Source organism: Pagrus major, chromosome 23 (genome assembly GCF_040436345.1).
Source record: "Pagrus major chromosome 23, Pma_NU_1.0".
In the NCBI taxonomy this organism is placed as follows: Eukaryota; Metazoa; Chordata; class Actinopteri; order Spariformes; family Sparidae; genus Pagrus; species Pagrus major.
The window spans coordinates 19,753,213-19,774,475 of NC_133237.1; the positions used below are offsets into that span (position 1 = coordinate 19,753,213).

The 21,263-nt window shown below is 42.4% G+C and overlaps 1 protein-coding gene across 1 annotated transcript in view; it reads right to left on the reverse strand.

The window, feature by feature from the left end:
• The window catches only part of vat1 (vesicle amine transport 1), a 31,319-nt gene continuing 10,056 nt past the window's right edge, over nt 1-21,263 (reverse strand). Inside the window, exons 3-6 of the mRNA XM_073495223.1 lie at nt 9,695-9,865; nt 7,710-7,799; nt 5,090-5,331; nt 1-315 (exon numbers count right to left, since the gene is read on the reverse strand). Of these exons, the coding sequence (XP_073351324.1) occupies nt 43-315; nt 5,090-5,331; nt 7,710-7,799; nt 9,695-9,865 (776 nt within the window). The 3' untranslated portion in view covers nt 1-42. The remainder of the gene's footprint in view (nt 316-5,089; nt 5,332-7,709; nt 7,800-9,694; nt 9,866-21,263) is intronic.

Genomic DNA, 21,263 nt, shown 5'->3' on the forward strand with positions numbered 1-21,263 from the left:
ACAAACTCCCTGCTGGTCTGCTTGACTATCCATCCCTCCCTCTCACTTCTCCTCCTTCTTGACCTCTTCCTTCTTCTCCTCCTCCTTCTTCTCCTCCTTCTTGGGCTCCTCTTTCTTCTTGTCGTCCTTCTTCTCCTCCTTCTTGGCATCGTCCTTCTTCTTGTCGTCCTTCTTCTTGTCGTCCTTCTTCTTGTCGTCTTTCTTGTCCTCCTTCTTGGGCTCCTCCTTCTTCTCCTCCTCGGGCATCGGCTCCGTGGTGAGGATCATTTTGCCGATGTTGTTCCTCTCCTGCATCTTTCTCATGGCGTCGCCCACCTGTAGGAGAGACCGAAAAGGGCAAGACGGTTATGTAAGACAAGATGAATGAACAAAGGGTGAGAGGAGGACAAGAAGATTTAAAATACACCTGTCATTGAGAAAAACACATGGAGGGTACGCAGTAGTAGCCAGCTTCTCCTCCACAAACACATATTCACAGCAATATGAGCTTTCTCATTTGTTTTGACACCATAGAAACAAATTTTACAGCCTTGTGCTTCAGAAATATGACTTTAATATGCAGTATATGAGAAAGACGATGAGACTTTAATAATATTCGAGGGGAAATGAAATTGTTACAGCATCAAAACGCAAAGGAGGAAGAAAGGATAACAGAAGAAAAACAAAATAAATGAGGGGAATAACATAAGGCAAAGAGATGCTCTCAGTATTAGAATTTATTAAGGATACGTTTAATGACTGTTAATGATTGTAAGTAGGCAATAAATACAGACACGAAGCACAAAGTAAGAGCTTGTTTACCTCTTTTTGCATCGTTTTATCTTATAACCCAATTTTTTTTGGTAAAATGAGGTGGTGAAGTGGTGTCAGAAGTAAGACCAATAAAATGATTCATGGACTCCTTTTCCACTGATGGACGAGCCGACTGCAGATGAGTCAATCGATAAACTGTTATGTCTTATTATTAAAGGACGAGTTCACATTTTTTTTTAAGTCTCTTGTTTTAGTTGTTGTACATGTTCCTCCCAAGTGTAAACCCACTGTGACGTCACCCACTGGTTGGTAGGCCGTGAAGTGATAACCTGATTGGATCCAACCGAGGACACGCTATGGTAGCAACTTGTCAATCACAGATAGCCACGCCTTAAAACATACGCAGCTTTATCATCTATTTTCCTCAAAATTAACATCATGCTGGTGATAAATCAAGTGAGAAGCAGGCTCATTTTCTCATATGCTTAAATACAATCAGTCACACAAGGTAACAGGAAATCAATGATTCTTATTTCAAGGTGATTATATACTTAAAACATAGCTAATAATGAATGATATATTTAATTTCTGCCAACTAGATCCCCCTAAATCCTGCACACTGGACCTTTAAAGAAAAAAGTGAACCTCTCCTTTAAAGGTGCCTGTTCATCACAGGTTAGTTGTCCTAAATGAGCACTTATCCAGTTAAAACCAGAAGTGGCCGATCTAAAAATGGTTTGTACATAATCAATATTTTCCTGAATAAACTAACAACATACTTTCAGCCTGTAGAACTGTAACCGTGATGTAAAAGCTGAATTTGATGGATGTGCGTCTGACTAATCAGCCAAACCCTCGTCAAATGATGAATCGACCAACATGTTCGGGGAGGAGAATCCCAGCCGGACCAACCACACCCTCCTCTTGACCACCGAGCTCCCTCCGTCCACTGCCTGTTCCTGCCTCCGTCGCCTCCCCCTCCCTCCTCCCTCCGATCCCCCTCATCGCGCAAGGCAGGCAGACCACCTAACGACCAGTGCCACGGCAACAGGGCCATCTCCTAGCAACGTAAAGCCTGCCTGAAACGTGGCCCTGACGACTCAGACACATGGGAAAGAGGGGGAGTGTGGGAGTTCGAAGTGGAGGGAGAGGAGGGGATGAAGGGAGCAACTGGTGTCCTTCAAGACGAGGAGGGAGGGGTGAGTCGGGGAATTATAAGAATCATCTTCAATGTGAATGAAAGTCACAGTCTGAGGCTCTCTTGACGACTCCACCCACTTCCACCCTCCACTCTCTGAGATCTGTCTCTGGCTCCCAGGCATCCCGGATTTGAGTGGGCTATTTGCGGTTACAGACGTGACCATTATCCTCCTGGGGATCAGTGCAGATGTAGATAACGGAGGAGAAAACACGAGAGGGATGCTAATTTTCAAATATTGCCCATGAATGCTTATTGATTATTGGAGCAAGGCAAAAAAGCGAACAGTCTGAAGGGAGGAAGGGCTGTGATGAATGGAGTCAGGGCGTGGCATTTGTAATCAGCTCGTGATAATCGATCATTTATTTGATTAACTATCAACCAACAACTGATGCAAACAAGCTCCCGTCAGCCTTTATCACACATTTTGATCAGTATTCTGCTCCTCTCTATTTCAAGTTTATTCTTATAGAGATTGAATGTCACCATCAAAGGATCTTACCCTGACAAAAGCACAGTTAAACAGCATGACCTACTCAGCCCTCATTCAATCGAACAACCCTCCTCCATATGCAGGCAGAGTTATAAGGTCATGGATTTTCTCAAAATAGAAAAAATATGATACAATCTATAATTTCAATACATTTTAATCTATAGTTTTTTTTTATTTGATGTGTATTTTATACAGATTGGTAGTATGAATAGTTTGAATAAAAGACTGACTGCTTCCTTTTGCGGCAACACATACAACACTTTTAAATAGCAAAATAATGTGAAATAGGAACTTTTAAGTAAGAAATATAGTAAGTGTAATAGTAAAATGTATTAAGTGCAGCTAGTCTGTCACTCGTTCCCTTCTCTCTAAACTCTAGAGGGCCAGCCAGGTGAGAAATAACTCACATAGCTGTTTGATATTTGATATTGTGAAAACTATCGCTTATGACAACAAATATCACGATATTCGATAATATCGAATATCGGCCCAAGCCTACAATATATCCATATTATATCGTTCTCGTGATAGGGGACTAGAGTTCCAGCGATATGCTGCTTTCAAGGTATACCATGGTATTAAATCTGATGCTTATTATACCGTGTACATTTGCAAATAAATAATTGAATTCAACCATATTAGGATTATTAAAAAAATAGCAATATTTTCAAGCTTATTATTAATTTTTAATATTGAATAATCGCCATGTCCTCGCATTAATGAAGTGCTTTTGAAGAGATTTCAAAATATTGAGATATATGTCGTGTACTGCAATAAAGCCTAATAATATTGTAATGTTATTTTGAGCCCATTGCCCAGCCCTGATCTTTGTCATCGTTTCTGTGTCTGTGCACTGTGTATGAATGAAAAACTCAATAAAAATACATTTACTAAAAAACAACTCCAACAGCTTTTTGTCTCTGATGCCACCCCGAGCATCAGCGCTCGCAGACGTACACTTGAAACTTGTACTCTAGCCTGAGATATACCTTCTTCCCTCCTCTGTTCCTCCATGTCTCTTTCTCATACATCAGGGCCCCTCCCTACAGACAGACGCACACACTGACTAAAGGATGTCGCCATAGCAACAAGAGAGAGAAAGCAAAAAAGATGCACTGTGAGGAGGATACAGCGCGATGGAGAGAGACAGAGAGGGAGTCAATAACCTAAAGACAGTCTGAAATAAAGAGCAGACAGATGGAGAGGCAGAGAAAGAGCGTCAGATGGCGGAGAAAGACAGCGGGTGTTTCTCTCTGGCCGCACTCACACAGGACTAAACACCGACCAGCTCCGACTCTAACAACAGAAGATGTCAGCCTCTGACTCCCTCTTTCTCTCCATGTTTTTCACACTCTCCCTATTCATATCTGTTAGCAGCGTTAATTTTGTCAGCGACAATCTGACTCTGTCTGGCTGACTGAGTTACGCTCGAGGAGACACAGAGCCTCTTGTGGAGAAAACTTCATCTGCCGAGTGTTGAGCCTTGTTGAATGTGAGCCACGCCCAGCTCCTGCAGCTCCCATGCACACACACACAAACCCACCTGGCATTCACATGAGTTCTGGGTGACTGGATTGCGAGCGCACGCCGTAAAAATGGATGTAAGTCAGGTGTAAATGCACCCGTGTCACAATGAATCATCTGGACATCCACACTGAGGTGCACAGGGATGCTTTCAGTCACACAAACAAGCAGCCATGAATAGATCTGAAATCCACATACAGAGGCTGCTCAGTCAGTACAAGTTCAGTTAGAAGACTGAAACTTGGTTTTATTTATTTTTTATGACTTTAAGTCTGTAAGACGTTTTACAATGCACTTATTTATTTAAATGCATCTAATTATATTGTCAAGCAGTGTGTCTTTATGAAAGCAGAATATTTTGTATTTTTAATAATTTTTTATATGATTGTATATTTAAATCTTCTCCTATTTGATTATTATATTCTATGTCATTACCATTTTCCTGATCCTTTATACTTAGTTTTGTTTGATTTTAGTTCATTTTGTACTCAGGTCTCACTTGTAAATGAGATCTTGATCTCAGTGTGACTTCCTGATTAAAAAAGTATCATATACTGTATGTAGCTGGAATCGTGATAGAGACATACGGTATATTGTGATATATAATAATAACAATGATAATAATTTACTGGATATTTGATCAAATAAGGTTGTTTTCATCAGCTGGTTTTGAACGAATAAACTGGAGTATGCAGAGGATAGTTTCATTAAAAGATGGCGGTAGAGGCTATGTTACGCATCGCTGTAATAAAGCAGTAGTAGAAAAGTAGAAGTTGCCAACCTGAAACAGGACCAGCCAATATATCTGTTGTTTCATAAACCTTGCATTAACTTAAACTCTTCCATAAGCCTGCCCCTGCTGCCTGTACTAGCCATTATTTCTTGCGCTATGGGAATATCCAGGAAGACGCAGACAGCGGAAACAACTTCTTCTTCTTCCTCTCTCAGAGCGGAAACAGCTAATCAGACATGATAATTAAATGTTTGCTGTGTCAAAACCTCCTCAAGTGAAACTGACTAATTTTGCCGTTTCCATCAACCTTTTTTAATGTGATACCTGATGGAACTACTGTTTTCAGGTAGTACGTTAATTCCAGGTGTAAAGGAGTAAAGACACAGACCTGCTCGAGGTGCCAGGTGGAGTCGATGCGGGGCTTGACCTTGCCCTCCTTGTACAGATCCAGGATGATGTTCATGGCCTGGGTGATGAGCTCCGTCTCCCCGTCCAGGTAGCCCAGATGGAAGCCGCACACCGACTTGTTCCCCTGGATGAGGCTGAGCGTGTGGATGGAGAACTGATGGTACCAGTTCTTGGCCACGGCGATCAGGTTCTTCTTCTGGCCCGCGAGCATGTTAGCGGCACCTGAAAGGACAGTGTGTTATGTTGTGTATTCCCACATTTCTAAATCCTTTCAATTCTTAATCGCGTCATTCATTTTTCAAGCAAAGCTGTAAAATGTGTTCTGGTTCTAACTCCTTAAATGTAAGTCTTTGGGTTTTAGGCTGTTGGATGCAACTTAACGAGGTCACTTTGAGCTCTGGGAAATTGTGATTAGCATTTTTCACAATTTTTGACATTTTATGGATTAAATGATTAAACGAATAATCATGTAAATCATCAGCAGATTGAGTGACAGTGAAAATAATCATTAGTTGCAGCCCTACAAATGATTTGCTGCTGATGAATTATTTAGAAGGCTGGTTCATTTTCTATCAAATATTCAACCCCCACTCCAGCTTTTCTCCCTTTCGCTCTTCTGCTCTGACCGTACCCACTTTGTCCTCACCTGATCCTCAACTTGTCTCTCTTAGTGGTGAGACAATCACTCCATTATGTCACTGACAGAAAAGAGAAGACCAAATTTTGATTCTTTAAATCTTTAAAGTTATTTATCAAGAAAAAAAAGACAACCATTTGCTGGTTCTTGCTTCTCAAATTCAAGAAAAAAATGGTGTGGGGAAATGGTGGATACATTACTGGCATCATCTGCGTTCATCTGTTTTTAATCACATTTTACTGGCCAAAATAAAAGCCTTAGTAATCACTAGGCAACATGTCAAATCAACATTAAGTCATGTCAGGTGCTTCTACCCATGAGCTCTTTGTTTCACCTCTCTTTCGCACCTACGCTTTCCACCCTGAAAACCTTTTTGGCACTTCAGCTCTCGCTGTCACCACATGTCCTTCCGATCCCCTCCTCCTGTGTTCACACAACCTCTGATGCTCTCGCTGTCACTGTTTCTCTCTCGGGGGAAACGGGGGACACAAAGCATGCTCTGAGAGGAGAGAGGGACCCGGGCCTGCTACATTCAGACACATTCCAGGTTTTTCGTGTGGATAGAACGCCCATTGTTCCGCCATGCATACTTCTGATAAGCTGGAAGAGGAGCAGCCAGCACCGAGGGACAGGGAGGGTGGGGTGGGGCTTCTGTAGGGGTGAGAGAGGGTGAATGGGCGAGGGTGGGGTGGGGGTGGGGGGGGGCGGGCACCATGCTGGGTAGTGGGTTTTTTTGTGCAGCATGCAAAGGCAAGGCCCTGTTCTCCATGGATGCCGACCCCGCCCACTGTTGCATGCATGCTGGGTCCAGATTGGCATCGCAACAGAGAGAGCGTAAAGGCCTTCCCACGGATGACACACAGCACACTGAGGACATGGACCTCCACAGAGAGGTCAGCCTGCCCACCAAGAAGCAGCTGTATTCTGCCAACGACTATTTCATGTTCTGTATTAATTTGCTTATCAGTTACAATCCAAGATGTCTGCAGCGACAGCAGCTGCTTTTTGATTTTTGCAGTACAGTGGAGTATTATTTAAAGGTGCAGTATGTAGTTTTGAGGAAGAGAAAGATCTTCATTGACTGATCATTCTTATTACTTTTTAAACATCTTCTTAAACGAACTATATAAACAGTGACTGAATAATCAAGCTGACCTTAAAGGACAACACAATTTTTGTTTTGCTTTGTTTCTATGTGGCGGACCCTGCCACCTTTCTAGCTTCAAACTGCGTTCTGGGGACCTTATTTTCCTCTGAGAACAGCTTGTTTGTTCAGTTATGGAAAAAATTAATATTTCTGAGTTTGTATAATTACCTCATTAATATTGTAAACATTAAAATTCTGAGTTTGAATCTTCTTCTCCAAAACTACACAGTGCCCCTTTAAACATAACAACAACGCTGACGTAGTGAAGAACTCCCAGATCATAAAGTATTAATATATTGCTAATGAGCTTATGTAGGAGTAAAAACAAGTTAAGGAATACCCTGTTCATGGATATCTCTGTCAGCTGCTAGCTTGTGCAGGTAGCTTGCCATGAAGTTAATCTATGATCTAACCTTTGTGTTTCCTACCATGCTCGCTCCGCTGCCAACAAGCCTATTAAAACATGTTTGGTTTTAGGCATTACATAAGAAGTTCTGGTGAATTTAAAAAAGGACAAACTGGAGAAGCTCGGCTGGAGAGATTCATGCAGCCTCCAGGCGAGCGCTGCGTGAGACGTCTTTTCCAAAAAAAAGTTTGTTTGTGGAGGTTGAGGCTTCGTTTTTATTTGACTTTGGCTCATAGAAGAGGTTCTGAATGTGATTATTTTATGTGCCAAATTGTTAAATTGGCAAGCATAATTCCAAAACGACCATATTAATCAAATCTATTTGCGTTTACTCTCGCCTATTGTTGCTTCGCTAACTCATGGAGGCTCCTGAAAATAACAGACCTACACTCCGGTTTTTTACCACTTACCATAGGTGATGAGCTTCCCCATAGGCTTCAACAGGTTGTAGGCCTTATGGGTGTCAGATCCTCCGAGAGGGTCGAGTATTATGTCCATTCCTGGAGCAGAAAGAGAGAAGAAGGGGACAGTTATCACTGGTCTGCATTCACCGCAAGCAGCCTGCCAAGTCTCCCCAGCAGCCCCCTCCGCATGCCAGAGTTCACTAGGACTAGCGAGTGTAGCCAAGTTGTGCCATGTTTACACGAAGAGGAACTCTTATGTATGCCAAGAGAGGAAAGGAGGAGAGAGAGCGGAGATCCTACTTGTTTTATGTTTTCTCATTCTTGTCACTGATAAGACAAGAGGGATAAAATGTCTCCGCGTCATTGTTCATTCCAGTTGTAGGTGGAGAGATTAACAGACTGACCTCTGAGCAGATGGTAAAGAGAAACCTAACTATGGAGGTTTCTCTGTGGCTTATTAACGTCTGGCCATGTAGGCTCGGCCTTAATGATGTTCCTTTGTGCCAGAGGGGACTCCTCAAATTGGGCTACCCCTCCTTGCTCCGTTAAACCCTGCTTCTATTGATTGCTGGAGGCTCACAGCAGGACTCTGCCTTGACCACAGCACAGATGAATTGATGGATAGCCAAAGACAGAGGCAAAGGTAGCAGGCAGGGCTGCACATTGATCCAGGCTTCTAATTAGATACATTCTGTCCGAAGTGTCAGTTCTCGCTCTCTTCCTATCTGTCTCTGTAATGTCTATCTGTCTCGCTCCATGCTACGGAGAACAGAGACGGGCTTGAGAGGGGACTATGAAATGAGTCTCCAGCACAATAACAGTCTCCATCCTGCTAGGAACGCAGCGGTAGGCGAAGGCAAAAAACAGGAACTGGATGTTGTTTCATTTTGCTGAAAAGCAGCGTTTTTGTGTGGCCCTCTCAGCGAGTCCAGGGTTACATCTACATAAAACTCCGCGGATGCATTATTGATGGCGATGAGAATCCAAACAGTCACTGTTCGGTGATGGGGAGGAAAAATGACTCCCTGCACGCTGTCAGTCTAGTGTACATGACAGCCAGCTCTGCTGAGAATTGTGTCATGAGGAAAAAAACAAAGTGTATGAAAATGTATCATCTCGCTGTCTGCAGTTTGTTCAACAGTGATCAACAAAGGCTGCAGTCACACAGGATTGCTTTGTACCAGTGGGAATATATTGATCTGGACTATTTGTTATGAAACAATCAACATATCATGGGCAATATATCGATGTTATGTCGTTATTATAGTGATGAGTCTATATATCATCTTAGATTTTGGATACTGTTTCATCAGGATATGACATAAGTATTATCTTTTCCTGTTTTTAAAGGCTGAATTACAGTAAAGTGATGTCATTTTCTGAACTCACCAGACCCACTTAGTCATATATATATCCACTTTACTGATGATAAATCACATTGTCTTAATATTTAAGTACAAATAGTCATCTCTACAATATCCTGAAGTGTCACTCAGCCCGCCATGCTCAGATTATGAAAAATAATGAATAATTAGGGACACATTTAAAGATTATCTGTTTTATTTTGGTAGATTTATCCATGTGTCATGTTTTACTTTCCACTTCCTCTCTTTGTCTGTTTTCCCACCGTTTTAACTGCTCACCTGTGTTCCATTAGTTAATCCCTCCCTGTGTACTTAGGTTAAGCTTGCGTTTTCCCTTCACTCTTTGTTGGCTCGTCTGTTGTCATCCCGTGTGTCCTGCATCTGTTCCCTGGTCCAGGTGTTTCCCTGTATTCCTGATTTGTCTTCAGTTTTTGTATTTCTCTAGACTTTTGGACTTTGCCTGGCTTTTTGGAGCTTGGACTTTAGATTTTTACTTTTGGACTATACTTTGGACCTTATCTCAGGCCAACTTTGGCCCTCAGGTTCTCCCCTGGTTAAAATTTTATTTTTCCCTTCCCTGCACACACAAGCCTCAGATTTAGAGCACTTTTCAAGCAAGTCTTTCACCTTTCGGACTGATCTTGCGGACTTCCTCCACATAGTCCTTGGTGCGATAGTCGATCGGATGCGTGACTCCACCCTCAGTGATGGTCTCGTGCTTGCTGGCTGACGCCGTGCCGAACACAGTCACATCCTTCACAGTCTTGCACAGCTGAGTGGCAGCAATGCCCACACCACCTGCAGGAAGAGAGGCAGAGTGAACAAATAGTTATAATTTTTGTGAAAAAATGTCACCTTTAGGACATGACTTGTGATAGATTCTATTGTAAGGATTCAGCCTTAACTAAATACGTTTGTTCAAGGCAACACCGAGGCCTGGATGAAACTCAGCTGAACATAACAGTCGCTGAAGGCGCCCAAGAATTCCCGTTCCACGCGCATTTTCTGTGGCAGGTAAATGTAATTTCCATTATTTATCGTCCAAAACAAGCCAAGTCAATAACAGCACAGATGTGTTTTGCTCAAGGGTATGTAAAGAGCGCATTAAACACAATCACATTACTCCGACTGGCCTGGGGAGAATAGACACCCACACACAAATACACAAGCGCACACATCCAACTCTGGAGAAAGTAGGCATTGTAGCTCAATTGACACATCAAATTTTTTGGTCTTCCTTATTCAAGACAACCTGTCTGAAATTCCACGGGGTAAAAAAAATGTAGCTGAGGTATCTGTTTTGTCAGGAAAGGGGAGCTGGATGACATTCTATCGCAAATTACATAAACACAGCTCCTGCTAACCGAGCCAGCTGAAAACAACATGTGCTACATTGTCCGAGATAACTTTTCAAGACAAAGTGCTGTGAGACTTCGGTACATGTTTTCTATATCTGTGGTTAGTTCACTGTATTGAAAGTGTGTACATAGTTGTGGTAAATGCCTGAGCCAATGTTTGCTAAGGCTGCAGGAGCAAGAAGTAATAGGTTACTGATAAGCAGTGGCTTGTTTGAAATGGAGGCTGACCGGAGGACTTGAACTGAAAGGCATCCGTAAAGGTCATCTATGCATGACCAAATAAAGAGCATGTCTTATCTGATAGCAGGGAATAAAGCAACACAAAGCAACATGTACGTTTACATCCATTTATAATGACACAGCCGAGCTGCCCGACTGCTGCACATGCAGGTTCGGATTAGATGAATGATGAAATCATGATTCACTCGCTTACAAAGGCAACCAGACATTTAATGTGCACACCCAGTAAGATAATCAGAAAGGCAGGAAGCAGGCGCATGCACGAGGAGGCCTATGCATGCTCGATTAGATTTATGCTAAATTAACCAAACAGGAAGATGTTTTTTTTTAGTATATAAGTATGTTTCTGATTATGAGATGTCAGTATAAAAAATAGCTTCTTCCTCTCTCCTTGGAAACTGAGAAAACACAAATACACACTGAGACACAAACAGAAATGACAGATTTTACAACAGGTTGTCAGTTGCACCATTGCTGTCCAGTGAAAACCATGTGCTGCACAAATCTCATTTAATTAGTGATTAAACTATTATTATATTATATCAGATATACTGCATATAACTATTATTATTATTGTTGTTAGTGTTTTGTGTTGTGTCTAACTTTTTCCTGAATCCTTTGCTCTCTACTAAACTGATTGGCAGCGTATCTCCTCAGAACAGTGAATCACACTTTCTTCCCAGATAGCAGCAACGTGATCTTTGGCCTTAGTAGTAAAAAAGTAAAACGGTTACATAATGTTGCTTTAAATGGTTTATTTAGCTAAAGATGTAGGAGACAGGTTATGGAGGTAAACTTATCCTTCATTTTATCTTATAAATTCAGCAACAACAAAAGTGGATATAGAGGGTTACATGCTTCTTCTACTCTATTTTGCAAACTCAATGTAATTGGACCAGTAATTGTACAGTTACTTAATATCCTCCGCCTAGGAGGTTATGTTTTCAACCCGTGCCCATTTGTTGGTTGGTTGGTTTGTCAGCAGGATTACATAAGAGCTACTGAACAGATTTCCATGAAACTTGGATGGAGGATGGGTCTCGGCCCGGATTGGAGCCCCATTAACTTTTGATGCAGATCTGGATTTAACATTGCAAGACTGCTGTTTTTAAACATTTTCATCAGTTTCTCAGGGAGTAATGCATGGATCTGGACGAAAAGAAAACAGCTGCATTTAGGTAGCTGGTATCTATGTGTGAGTACAAAAGGGGACTCCTTGGTGAAGGCATGTCTAATAAAAAAGCTTCATGTCAGAGTTATCACATCTTCATATCTTTTATATGGCTAGAACATGGTGTGTTAGATGTCAGAGATGCACCTCTGCTCCCTTCATCTCAGCATTAAAATTATTCTGAGCCAGTGAACCAGTCGAATAGTGCAATTTCCTCAACGACATCCTGGCAGTTAGTCTCTGAGGCAGCACTATCACATAAAACCAGCACTGTCACTGGCCAGTGAACTGAGATGTAATGATAAGATTAATGCCAAATCAAATGACCCTCCGTATTAATTTCTGACCAGGAAATGCTCAGCATGAGAATAAAAAGGTTAATTTTAAGAGCCTTTTATTTCCAATTATTAAAAAGAAACCTCTGTGCCATCTGTTACATAAAATGGTCCCTTGATGAAATACATGATTTGAATACAACCCAGTAAAGACCAAAAACATTTCTGATTTGTGGTTCTCATCTGAGAGCTAACGCCCATGAGAGATGAATAGAGCGCTCTGCATCACCATGATCACGCCCGCTGACACTGAGGGGAGATTTGATGAGAAAACAAAATCAAGGCTGTTGCTGTTGGATGTGAGTGTTGTTGCGGCAGCGTTACAACAGCACCATCTCTCCTTGTCCTCAGTGAGAAACCAAGTTTGTGTTGCCAAGGAAACCTCGGCCAAATTGCGGGCAATGACTGAGCAAAGGAAGCCATTTTGTTTCATTGACTGCTCTTCCTTTAGGCATATAAGAGATTCACACATATGAGAGTTTGACGGCAATCACAAGTTTGACGCCAGTTTATATCTGACAGACTGGGTCATACCTTCCTCTTTGGTAAAGTCAGGATCTGTCAAGGTGTTTGTTTTGTACGCTCAGATCCTATATTATGCTTATTTTCAGGCTCTTAGTTTCTATTTTGGGCACCTACCAGAAATATTTACATGTTCAAAAACACATTATATTTCTCATACTATCCATTGCTGCAGCACCTCTATTCACCCTCTGTATGAACACTTTGTTTTAGTGCCTATCTCTTTAAGGCCCCCTTCTGAAAAACCCCATCTCTTCTGATTGGTCGGCTCTCACAGTCCTGAACAAGCACCGTTAGCTTGTCTCCCCTGGCAAGCTTGACCTTTAGTTCATCCTTCTTCTTCTCAAAGTGCTTTTCCACGTGTTAGTCACAGTAGCTCTCGATGTCATAACGTACTCTGGCTCAAGGGACTGAACTAGCTCTTTCAATCCTTTGCTCTCTACCAAACTGATTGGCAGCACATCTCCTCAGAACAGTGCATCACACTTTCCTTCCCCCAGCTAGCAGCGATGTGATGTTTGGCCTCAGACTGATGGTGAGGCTGTTAGCAGACAGTGTGTCTGTCTTTAGATTAACCAAGTGACCAACCATTGACATGCCTAGTTGTGACATCACAACTTTACGGAAGAGGTCACGCCTGGTTTAAAGGCACAGTTTCTCATTTGATGCCATCACATCACCTTGATCTGCTTTATAATCAAAAAAAGACATGGAAATCTATAGTAATATGTAACAACAAATGTACCTATCATGCACTTACACACATCTTTTATACACTGCACTAACACTTCAAGCACACCTGCATCTGTTTGCCTTTGACTCATGGGGATTTTACATGAGTAACTGTTCATGTGAGGTAGACAGGGGGTTGAATAAAGGTGAGAAAATGTTGAATATGCATTGTCTGAGTGGGGGTTAAGAGCTGCTTTTACTGAAAGGCTCCGTCACATAGTAACAGCCCTCACACGCAGGTGTGAACAAGTGACCAACAGGATGATGCATCCATTAATCCCACGTACTTACAGCCAGCCGCTCGCATATTAATATTTAACTCACGGCTGCTGTCATGAACACAGTGATTCCCCTTCTGCTTTTGCTTTATGAAGTCAGTGAGCAAAGAAAAAAATGCATTCTTAACAATCAGATATGGTTGATTTTCAGAATTTGGGGCGTGGAAAAATGTATTTCCAGTCAAAGAAATATGTTGCCGGGGGGAGGAGGAAGGTACCTTTTCCTGAATCCCCCTGAGAACAAACTCCTGATCTCACATCACAAGACTGCCGAGCTGTGCCAAGAACCCCTCGCTGCCCCCGACCACATCCATCCATACATACGCAGATCACAAAGGAGAGAGGAGCTGCAGCCTTGAACAGTCCTGAATGGCTGCTGGTATCAGTTAATCTTCACAAATATGCACAGAGATTAAAACGTTAACCTTTCATTAACCCAATGCTTCAGTTCCTGTTGTTGCCTTGTTTTCCTGATTTATTCTTCCTCTCTCTACATCTACTTCGTCAGACTAGAATCATCTCTCACGGCTGGGACTGATTGTGATTTAAGACCATCCAAAAACACTTAGCTTCGTGGAGGAGAAAGCAGCTTGAGCAAATTCTTGCTCCTAATTACATTTGTTCTCCGCGAGATCCAATTGAATTGTTTGCACTTGGAAATTAGGAAACGTCAAAACTCGTCCACCTATTTATTTTGTTTTTCTCTCTTTCTCTCCTTCTGGAGTAACAGGATACACAGCAGGGTTTTGTCTTCCCCTGAATCCTTACATACTCGCAGTTTGGCACAATTTGCACTTGGCTTCCATAACATGACTGTTAGGAGCGAAGAGGAATTTTCCCCAAAACACAGAGGAATCCAGACTGACACTGAGGCCACTGTTATTGCTCCACACCCAGAGTTCAACAGCAGGGGTGGGTGGGGACATCAGAAATGTTTTTCAGATATCCAAAAAATTTACGGGATGGATATCACGTCCACCTCGTCCTGATTGATTCACCTCTCAATCTTCTTTCGCGCTACGATCTCACATCTCGCAGCGTTTCTCAATCGTGTGAGACAGTCAATAATCTCAGGTGCTAGTCGAGGGAGGGATGGTGGCCTTATGGCTACTGTCAACACCACAGAGATTACTGGTCCCTTGTCTCAGAGCTCCGTGTTGTTTTCTTGTGTGATCTCTTTTGCATTTGTTTCCACATTTCCTCAAGGGCTCTCGAACCTATCATTAAGCCTGTGGTGGTAGCGGCTGACAAAGAATGGAATACAAACGTGGACCCAAGCATCTCTTCTTACCCAAACTCGCTGCGGTGGCTGTGTTACAACATCAACAAGCCGAAGCAAATAATTGAACATTTTTATTGCTACACGCTTCGGTTCAGAAATGAGTCCTGTAACGCTGAGAGGAGCTGTGGCTGGCTGTTTGTGAACGTGGACTTTTGAGGTATTACTCTGCATTATGTAACCTCGGTGGTGTTTTTCTGGGATGGCTGTGTTAGTGTGTGTGTATGTGTGTGTGCGCACACTGTGGGCTTGAAGAGCAGTTTAATGTGCACTCTCTCTCTCTCTCTCTCTGTCTCTTTCTCTCTCTCTCTGATGGTGGATTTCTCTCTCGGCATAGAGGAAGTCCTTTTTTAGTTTCTGGGTGAGCAAATAAAAAAACAAAAAAAACAAAACATCCTTTGCTTGTGCATGAAGGTGGTCCCTGTGATTTCCTGAGTAAAGAGCGAACAAACACAGACTGAGAGCACGCAGAAATGCACAAATCGATTAGTCGATTGAAAGAAAACTGCTTAATTCTTCTTTTTTCTTCAATTTTTCAAGCAAAAATCTGCAACAATTGCTGGTTCCAGCTCCTTAACTGAAAGGATTTGGTTCTTTTCTTTGTCATTTATGAAACTAAATGAAGAGTCTTTGGGTTTTAGATGTTGATTGGACAAAAGAAGCTATTTGAAGACGTCACTTTGGGCTTGAGATGAGAGTTTCTCCCAATTTTATAGCCGAAATTATCAACCGATTAATCGTGAAAATACCAAAAATAATCGTTTGTTGCAGCTGTACATATAAAATGCATCAACATGTGTGGAAACAAAATATATTTCTAACATAAACCACTTTCTTTCCTCCCATAAACCCGGTTGCAAAGTGAAACACAAGCTGGTGCACGCTCATCCTGTTATGCTTCTGTTATGATTCACACACACACACACGCAAACAGGTGTCCTGACACAGGTTTCACATACACCTGCGACTGTATGTGGTGGTTAGGGCGGGGGTGGGTGGATGGGGTCACTTGTCAACGGCTGCAGCGATGAGAGCGCGAGTGAGCGATGTGATTGGTGGGTGAGGTTGGAGGTTGCCCTGGTTTCCCTCTCCTATCAGTGCAGCTGATCTGCCGCTGGCGATGCCAGGCCTGGGGAACACAGAGACGGTTCAACCACGCAGCCCAGACTCCCGCTTAGTGGTCAGACTGAATTAGCATTCTCTAAACTGGGGTAAGACCTCCTGAGCAGACAGACCGGGAGGGGAGGAGAGGAGACGGAAGTGTTTTCAAGGCACATCAGACTTTTCTCATGGCTCTCAGGACGAATGGGTCTATAAAAGTGAGAGATAACTACACTTGTAACAGCTAACATCTAAATAGCAGGGGACTTTCTTAGCTGGTAAATAATGAATGAGAGCAGTAATGTGGGAGTGAGTCCTGGGAGATAGAAGATACATAGAAATTTATATTTCTTTCCTTATAGCTTTATATTCACCCCTGAGGCCCCGCCGGCGGGTCTGACAGCAGTCGTGAAGATCTACATAGGCATGGAGCTCACATTCTCAAACCCGAGAGATCCAGCCACCTGCTCCGCTAGCTTTAAGCGTTTACAGTACACATAAAACAGCGCTACACTTTTCTAAGATTGTGCTACAGACCACAAATTCAACACAGCTGAAAGTTTAAAAGCTACAATATATCAGAATTGGCCACCTGTCAAATTTATACTCCAAACAAATGGGGCACAATATCACCACTAACTGCTGTTAAAATGTACCTAGTTAGCTCATTTAGCAATGCAGCTAGCGATAATGACTGTGAGCCAGGAACACCACGGGAGTTGGTGTTGTTTCCACAGTGAGCACAGGAGCTTTGAACTGCCAGGAGGAAGTGGGGGCTAGCCGGTTAGCATGCTAACTTCAGTAAATATCTCTGCAATCAACACTTAGGTGTCTTTGACATGAGATTAAAACTGATGTTGTTTGGTGCTCATGTTTTGCATAGATAATGCTTTGTGACGTACAGCTACAGCACTTTCATGGGTAGGACTGCTGGTTGAATCATCTCTATGTATGAGCATCTATGTTGTAAAAAATACAAAGGTTCAAGCTTGTCGACCTGAAAACGTAACGAGATGGTCAACTCATGAATCTCAAAGAGCACAAGAAAAAAGAAACATCCAATCAGGAAGCTTAAACTTCTGTAGTTTGATACAGATACCTTTAATAATGAGTCAAGGTTAAAGATAATTTATTGTAGAAACCTGATAAAACTTTCTGCAGTTCAAATTAATTGCTTTTCGGATTCAGGGTCAGTTTGGGATCAATTTTGCTATTATGGCTCGTTTTTTGTTCCAAATTGCAAAGATGAAGCATCCTGAACTTACCACAGCTCTGACTTGCCTCCGTTTGTCTTCATCATATATTCAGAGTTTTCTGCCATACGGCATGATTTCATTTGAAACTATATTATTCATAACATAAACCTGTATTGTTAGATTGTTAATAGGAGTGTGCCCTATAATAGTCATGATCATTTCGATATAACAAAATGTATACAGTGATAAGGGCAATAACCTGACTTGATGTGATGACGTCATACCATTACGCACAGCAACAACAAGCACAGGTGAAAGCAAAAGGAACATCGCTACCAGCTTCAGGGAAGAGTTAAAAATGGGAGCGATTTCAGAAATGTGAAAGTGCAACTAGAGTGTGACAGCAAAAAGGGAAATACAACAAACTTACTTCACCATCTCGAAGAGAAACACCCGGTTGAGTACAAGGCAAGCCAAAAAATCCTGCGAGGAGAGCTCAACAGCTAATCTGAGTTCTCAACCAAAAATATGTTTCAGCGCTTGTGAAGAGATTACAAAATATCTTGATATATACTTTATTGTGTATCGTGATATGGCCTAATATATCACACTATTATTTTAATGACTTCCAGAACCAGCAGCTCAACTCTGCCAATTACAATTAACGAGAGTTTAACTCAGCTGTGACCGCTGACACTCATCACTGTTGTAGCTTCTGTTACCCTCATGCAGCTGGAGGCCTCTCACATCATGTGTTCCCAGATAATCCTCAGTGTAACCTGGTCTAACTCTGTCCTACGCACAGATTATCCAGCAAGAAGCAGCTGCAAAACTATGGAGGCCACCATAATTGGCTGGTGGGAAAAAATAAAAGGTTTAATAGCAGCCAGCTTAAACAGCGCTGAGGATATGTGGAATCTGACACACAAACCTCAAACACACTGCTGTGGAGCTTTATGAGAAGAGGTGATTGACAACATATGTTATTTAATAGACCAAAGCACCTTACAGAGCTATTAGTGAGTACGCCTCTCCACACTGAGACCAGCTCCAGTTGGAATTGAACCGCAATCTCTGACGGCCTTGGCGCCAAAATGTCACAAAGTCTTGACACACAAGGGGGAAGCGGCCAAGGCCGTGAAGCAGAATCATCAGATAAACTGATGACACAGGCTCCTGCAGCACCACCTAATTCATATTATGCATTCCACATCTGCAACACAATGAGCGACACTTGACGTTGGCCTGCAGTCACTTGAGATCTCATAAATAAAACAGAGGTGGACGTCATCGTTGGAAGCAGCAGAGCCCCATATGTATGCAGGAATGTGTGGCGTGGGTGTGGTGGCGGGGTGGCTGGCCAGGGTTCATAAACATTAGGACCAGTTCAGGGAGAGGTCAGAGGAAAGGCTGTTGGCTGGGCACAGTGGAAGACCCATGAGATACATCCAAATGTCGCTGAACTTCCCCCCGCCCAAGCCCTCTGGGGAAAACAAAAGGGGAAACGTGCACACGTTCCCCGATGACGGGGATTCGAGCATGGATACGGAGAGGTCACGCAGAGGGAGCGGAGGTCACGGAGGGCCGGAGGGGGAGGAGGAGAACGGAGGATGCAGATGTGCGGCGCGGTGGAGAAGGGAGGCACGATGGGAGGAAATACAACAAGCTATTGTTTGGAGAGAGAGGACAGGAGCGGACCCACGAGAGAGGCAGCTGAGGATTATTCACCAGAGTTTACTTACACACACACACACAAAAAGGCATGACTGATAGAGTCGAAGCACCAGTCAGCCGCTCTTCACTGGTCATCTGATCCTGATGGGCAAAGGTCAACAGGAAATGATGCGCTTGTTGGAGAGCTCTTAATAAATTGACATTACCTGCCAACACGGAACAATAGAGGAGCAAAAGGCAAGAGGGTGGACACCCATCATCCCTCTGTAGGGGCTCTCACTAGAGGTCAGTTTGCCATATAGAGACGTCTTTGTTCAGGTTTTGCGTCAGCAATATTTAAGACCAACGAATATGTTACGAAACATTCGGCTGAGATTGAAACATCTCAGCCCGGCTCCGTCCACAGGTGACAAAACCCACCTAGCAGCACCTCTAAGTCTCACTAATCAACAGCTCACTGTTTAAGATTTGGTATCAGACTATTTCTTGATCAGGACCAGTAACTTCCTGGATTTCCTGCTTGTTGCCTGGCAACTTGCGTAAGTCTGGGCCAGACTAGTACTGTAGACCAGTACTTCTGTTTCTCTGTTTGTAAATGTACTACTGCCTCTTCTGTCGACACTGTAGATCTGACACCTGATGCTTGTCTGTCCATCCTGAGACAGGATGTCGAATGCTGTTGCTCTTCCTCAGGTTTCCCCTTTTTTAACCTTTTTTTCCAATTAAAGAGGTTTTACTGTACCGTAGTTTCCACTGATACCAATCAAGGGTACCAATCAAAGATTAAGGGTCTCTTTTGACTTGACCCTCTACTTTTGTTTTATCACATAGAGAAAAAAATAATGTTATGACACAAGCTCACAAGGCTAAGAACCATTTTGCAAACATTTCTGTTGAAGTTGAAGATCGATTTTTTTAATCATTTAGACAGAAAATATCTGTTTAACTAAAAGTTCTGGGGGCTTTGCAGACAAAGTAGCCTGACGGTAATTGAAAAGAGGATGATTGTTTTGTTTTCCTAATGTGATTAAACCAGTGAATTATGTCCTTATCATGAGGATAAAAAGGTCGACCATGAGACAGATTAACTCAGGATGAACCCCTCAAGACGCTTTGATGAAAAGACTTATAAATAAATAGTTTGATAAGACATTCCTGATCTAATATGGTCCTTCAATAAAAATTACACTGGTTTAAAACAAAATTGCAGAACATACCCTGTGGCTGAGTGTGAAAAACAGATCACTCCTTGTGTCAGCTGTACCGCTGCTACTCCTCGGCCCAGTTAATCTCACGTAGAAGCTCACTACTTTATCTCTGCAGAACATAAACTGATCCAGCAGGAATGCAGTGTTGTACAGGCACGTCCGACACAGAAAATCACTGCTGTTTAGCTGGATATATGACTTCATATGCAATCGTCCTGCACGACAGTCTGACGAGGTGAAGTAAAGCCGTTTAGCCACATGTTGATACTGCCTGTGGTTCAATGGGGAGCTCACTGGAGCTGTGGGCAGCGTCGAGTAGTAACAGTAGTACTTGTTACTTACTGTTTCATGATCACAATACAGGACATGCTCTGTATTCTGATGTGTTACGGGTTGATTCCGACTCCAAAAACATTAAAAAAAGGAGATCAATTCTCAGAAACTATTTAAACTGAAACAAGGAATTTTAATTGAGGGAACAGTGGTGGTGTTCCACATTTTAATGTGACGCATTGCAGACAAATACATGACATCTGAATGGGTTGTGAAAGCATGTTACTTAATGTAATCAGAGTTCATTTCATCTTGGATCAGTAGTTCCATTCTAAGGCATCCCGCAGGGATTTTAAAGATAAAAGAAAAATCTAATTTATACTACACTATTTTTTACTTTTTTATTGAAAAACAGGAAAGTTTTACTTCCTCTGGTCTCTGAAAGATATTCATAGGAGGTGATCACAGATGGGAAAATATATTTGAGCTTCTCACAACTCACTCATGTGACCTGAGGATGGACTGCAGTGACGGGTCGCAGGTGCACATTGCTTCAAATCACGGGCTACACTTTGTGTTGAAGAGTGGTGGGGACACAAGATGAAAGTAATTTTCTTAAACAGTCTTCAAGTAACTTTTGGGCAATGTAACAGGTGGATCAGAACGAGGTCAGAGAACTGCATTAAGCATGTCAAAATGGCATCTTATCAATTTTACCTACCTATTTTTGAGACATTAGAGAGTACCGAAGCTAACAGCACTGCCTGTTGGTGCGTTAGCGGACACTTCTGTATCTTTTGCCAGACAGTGAAAAAGGATTAACTTTATT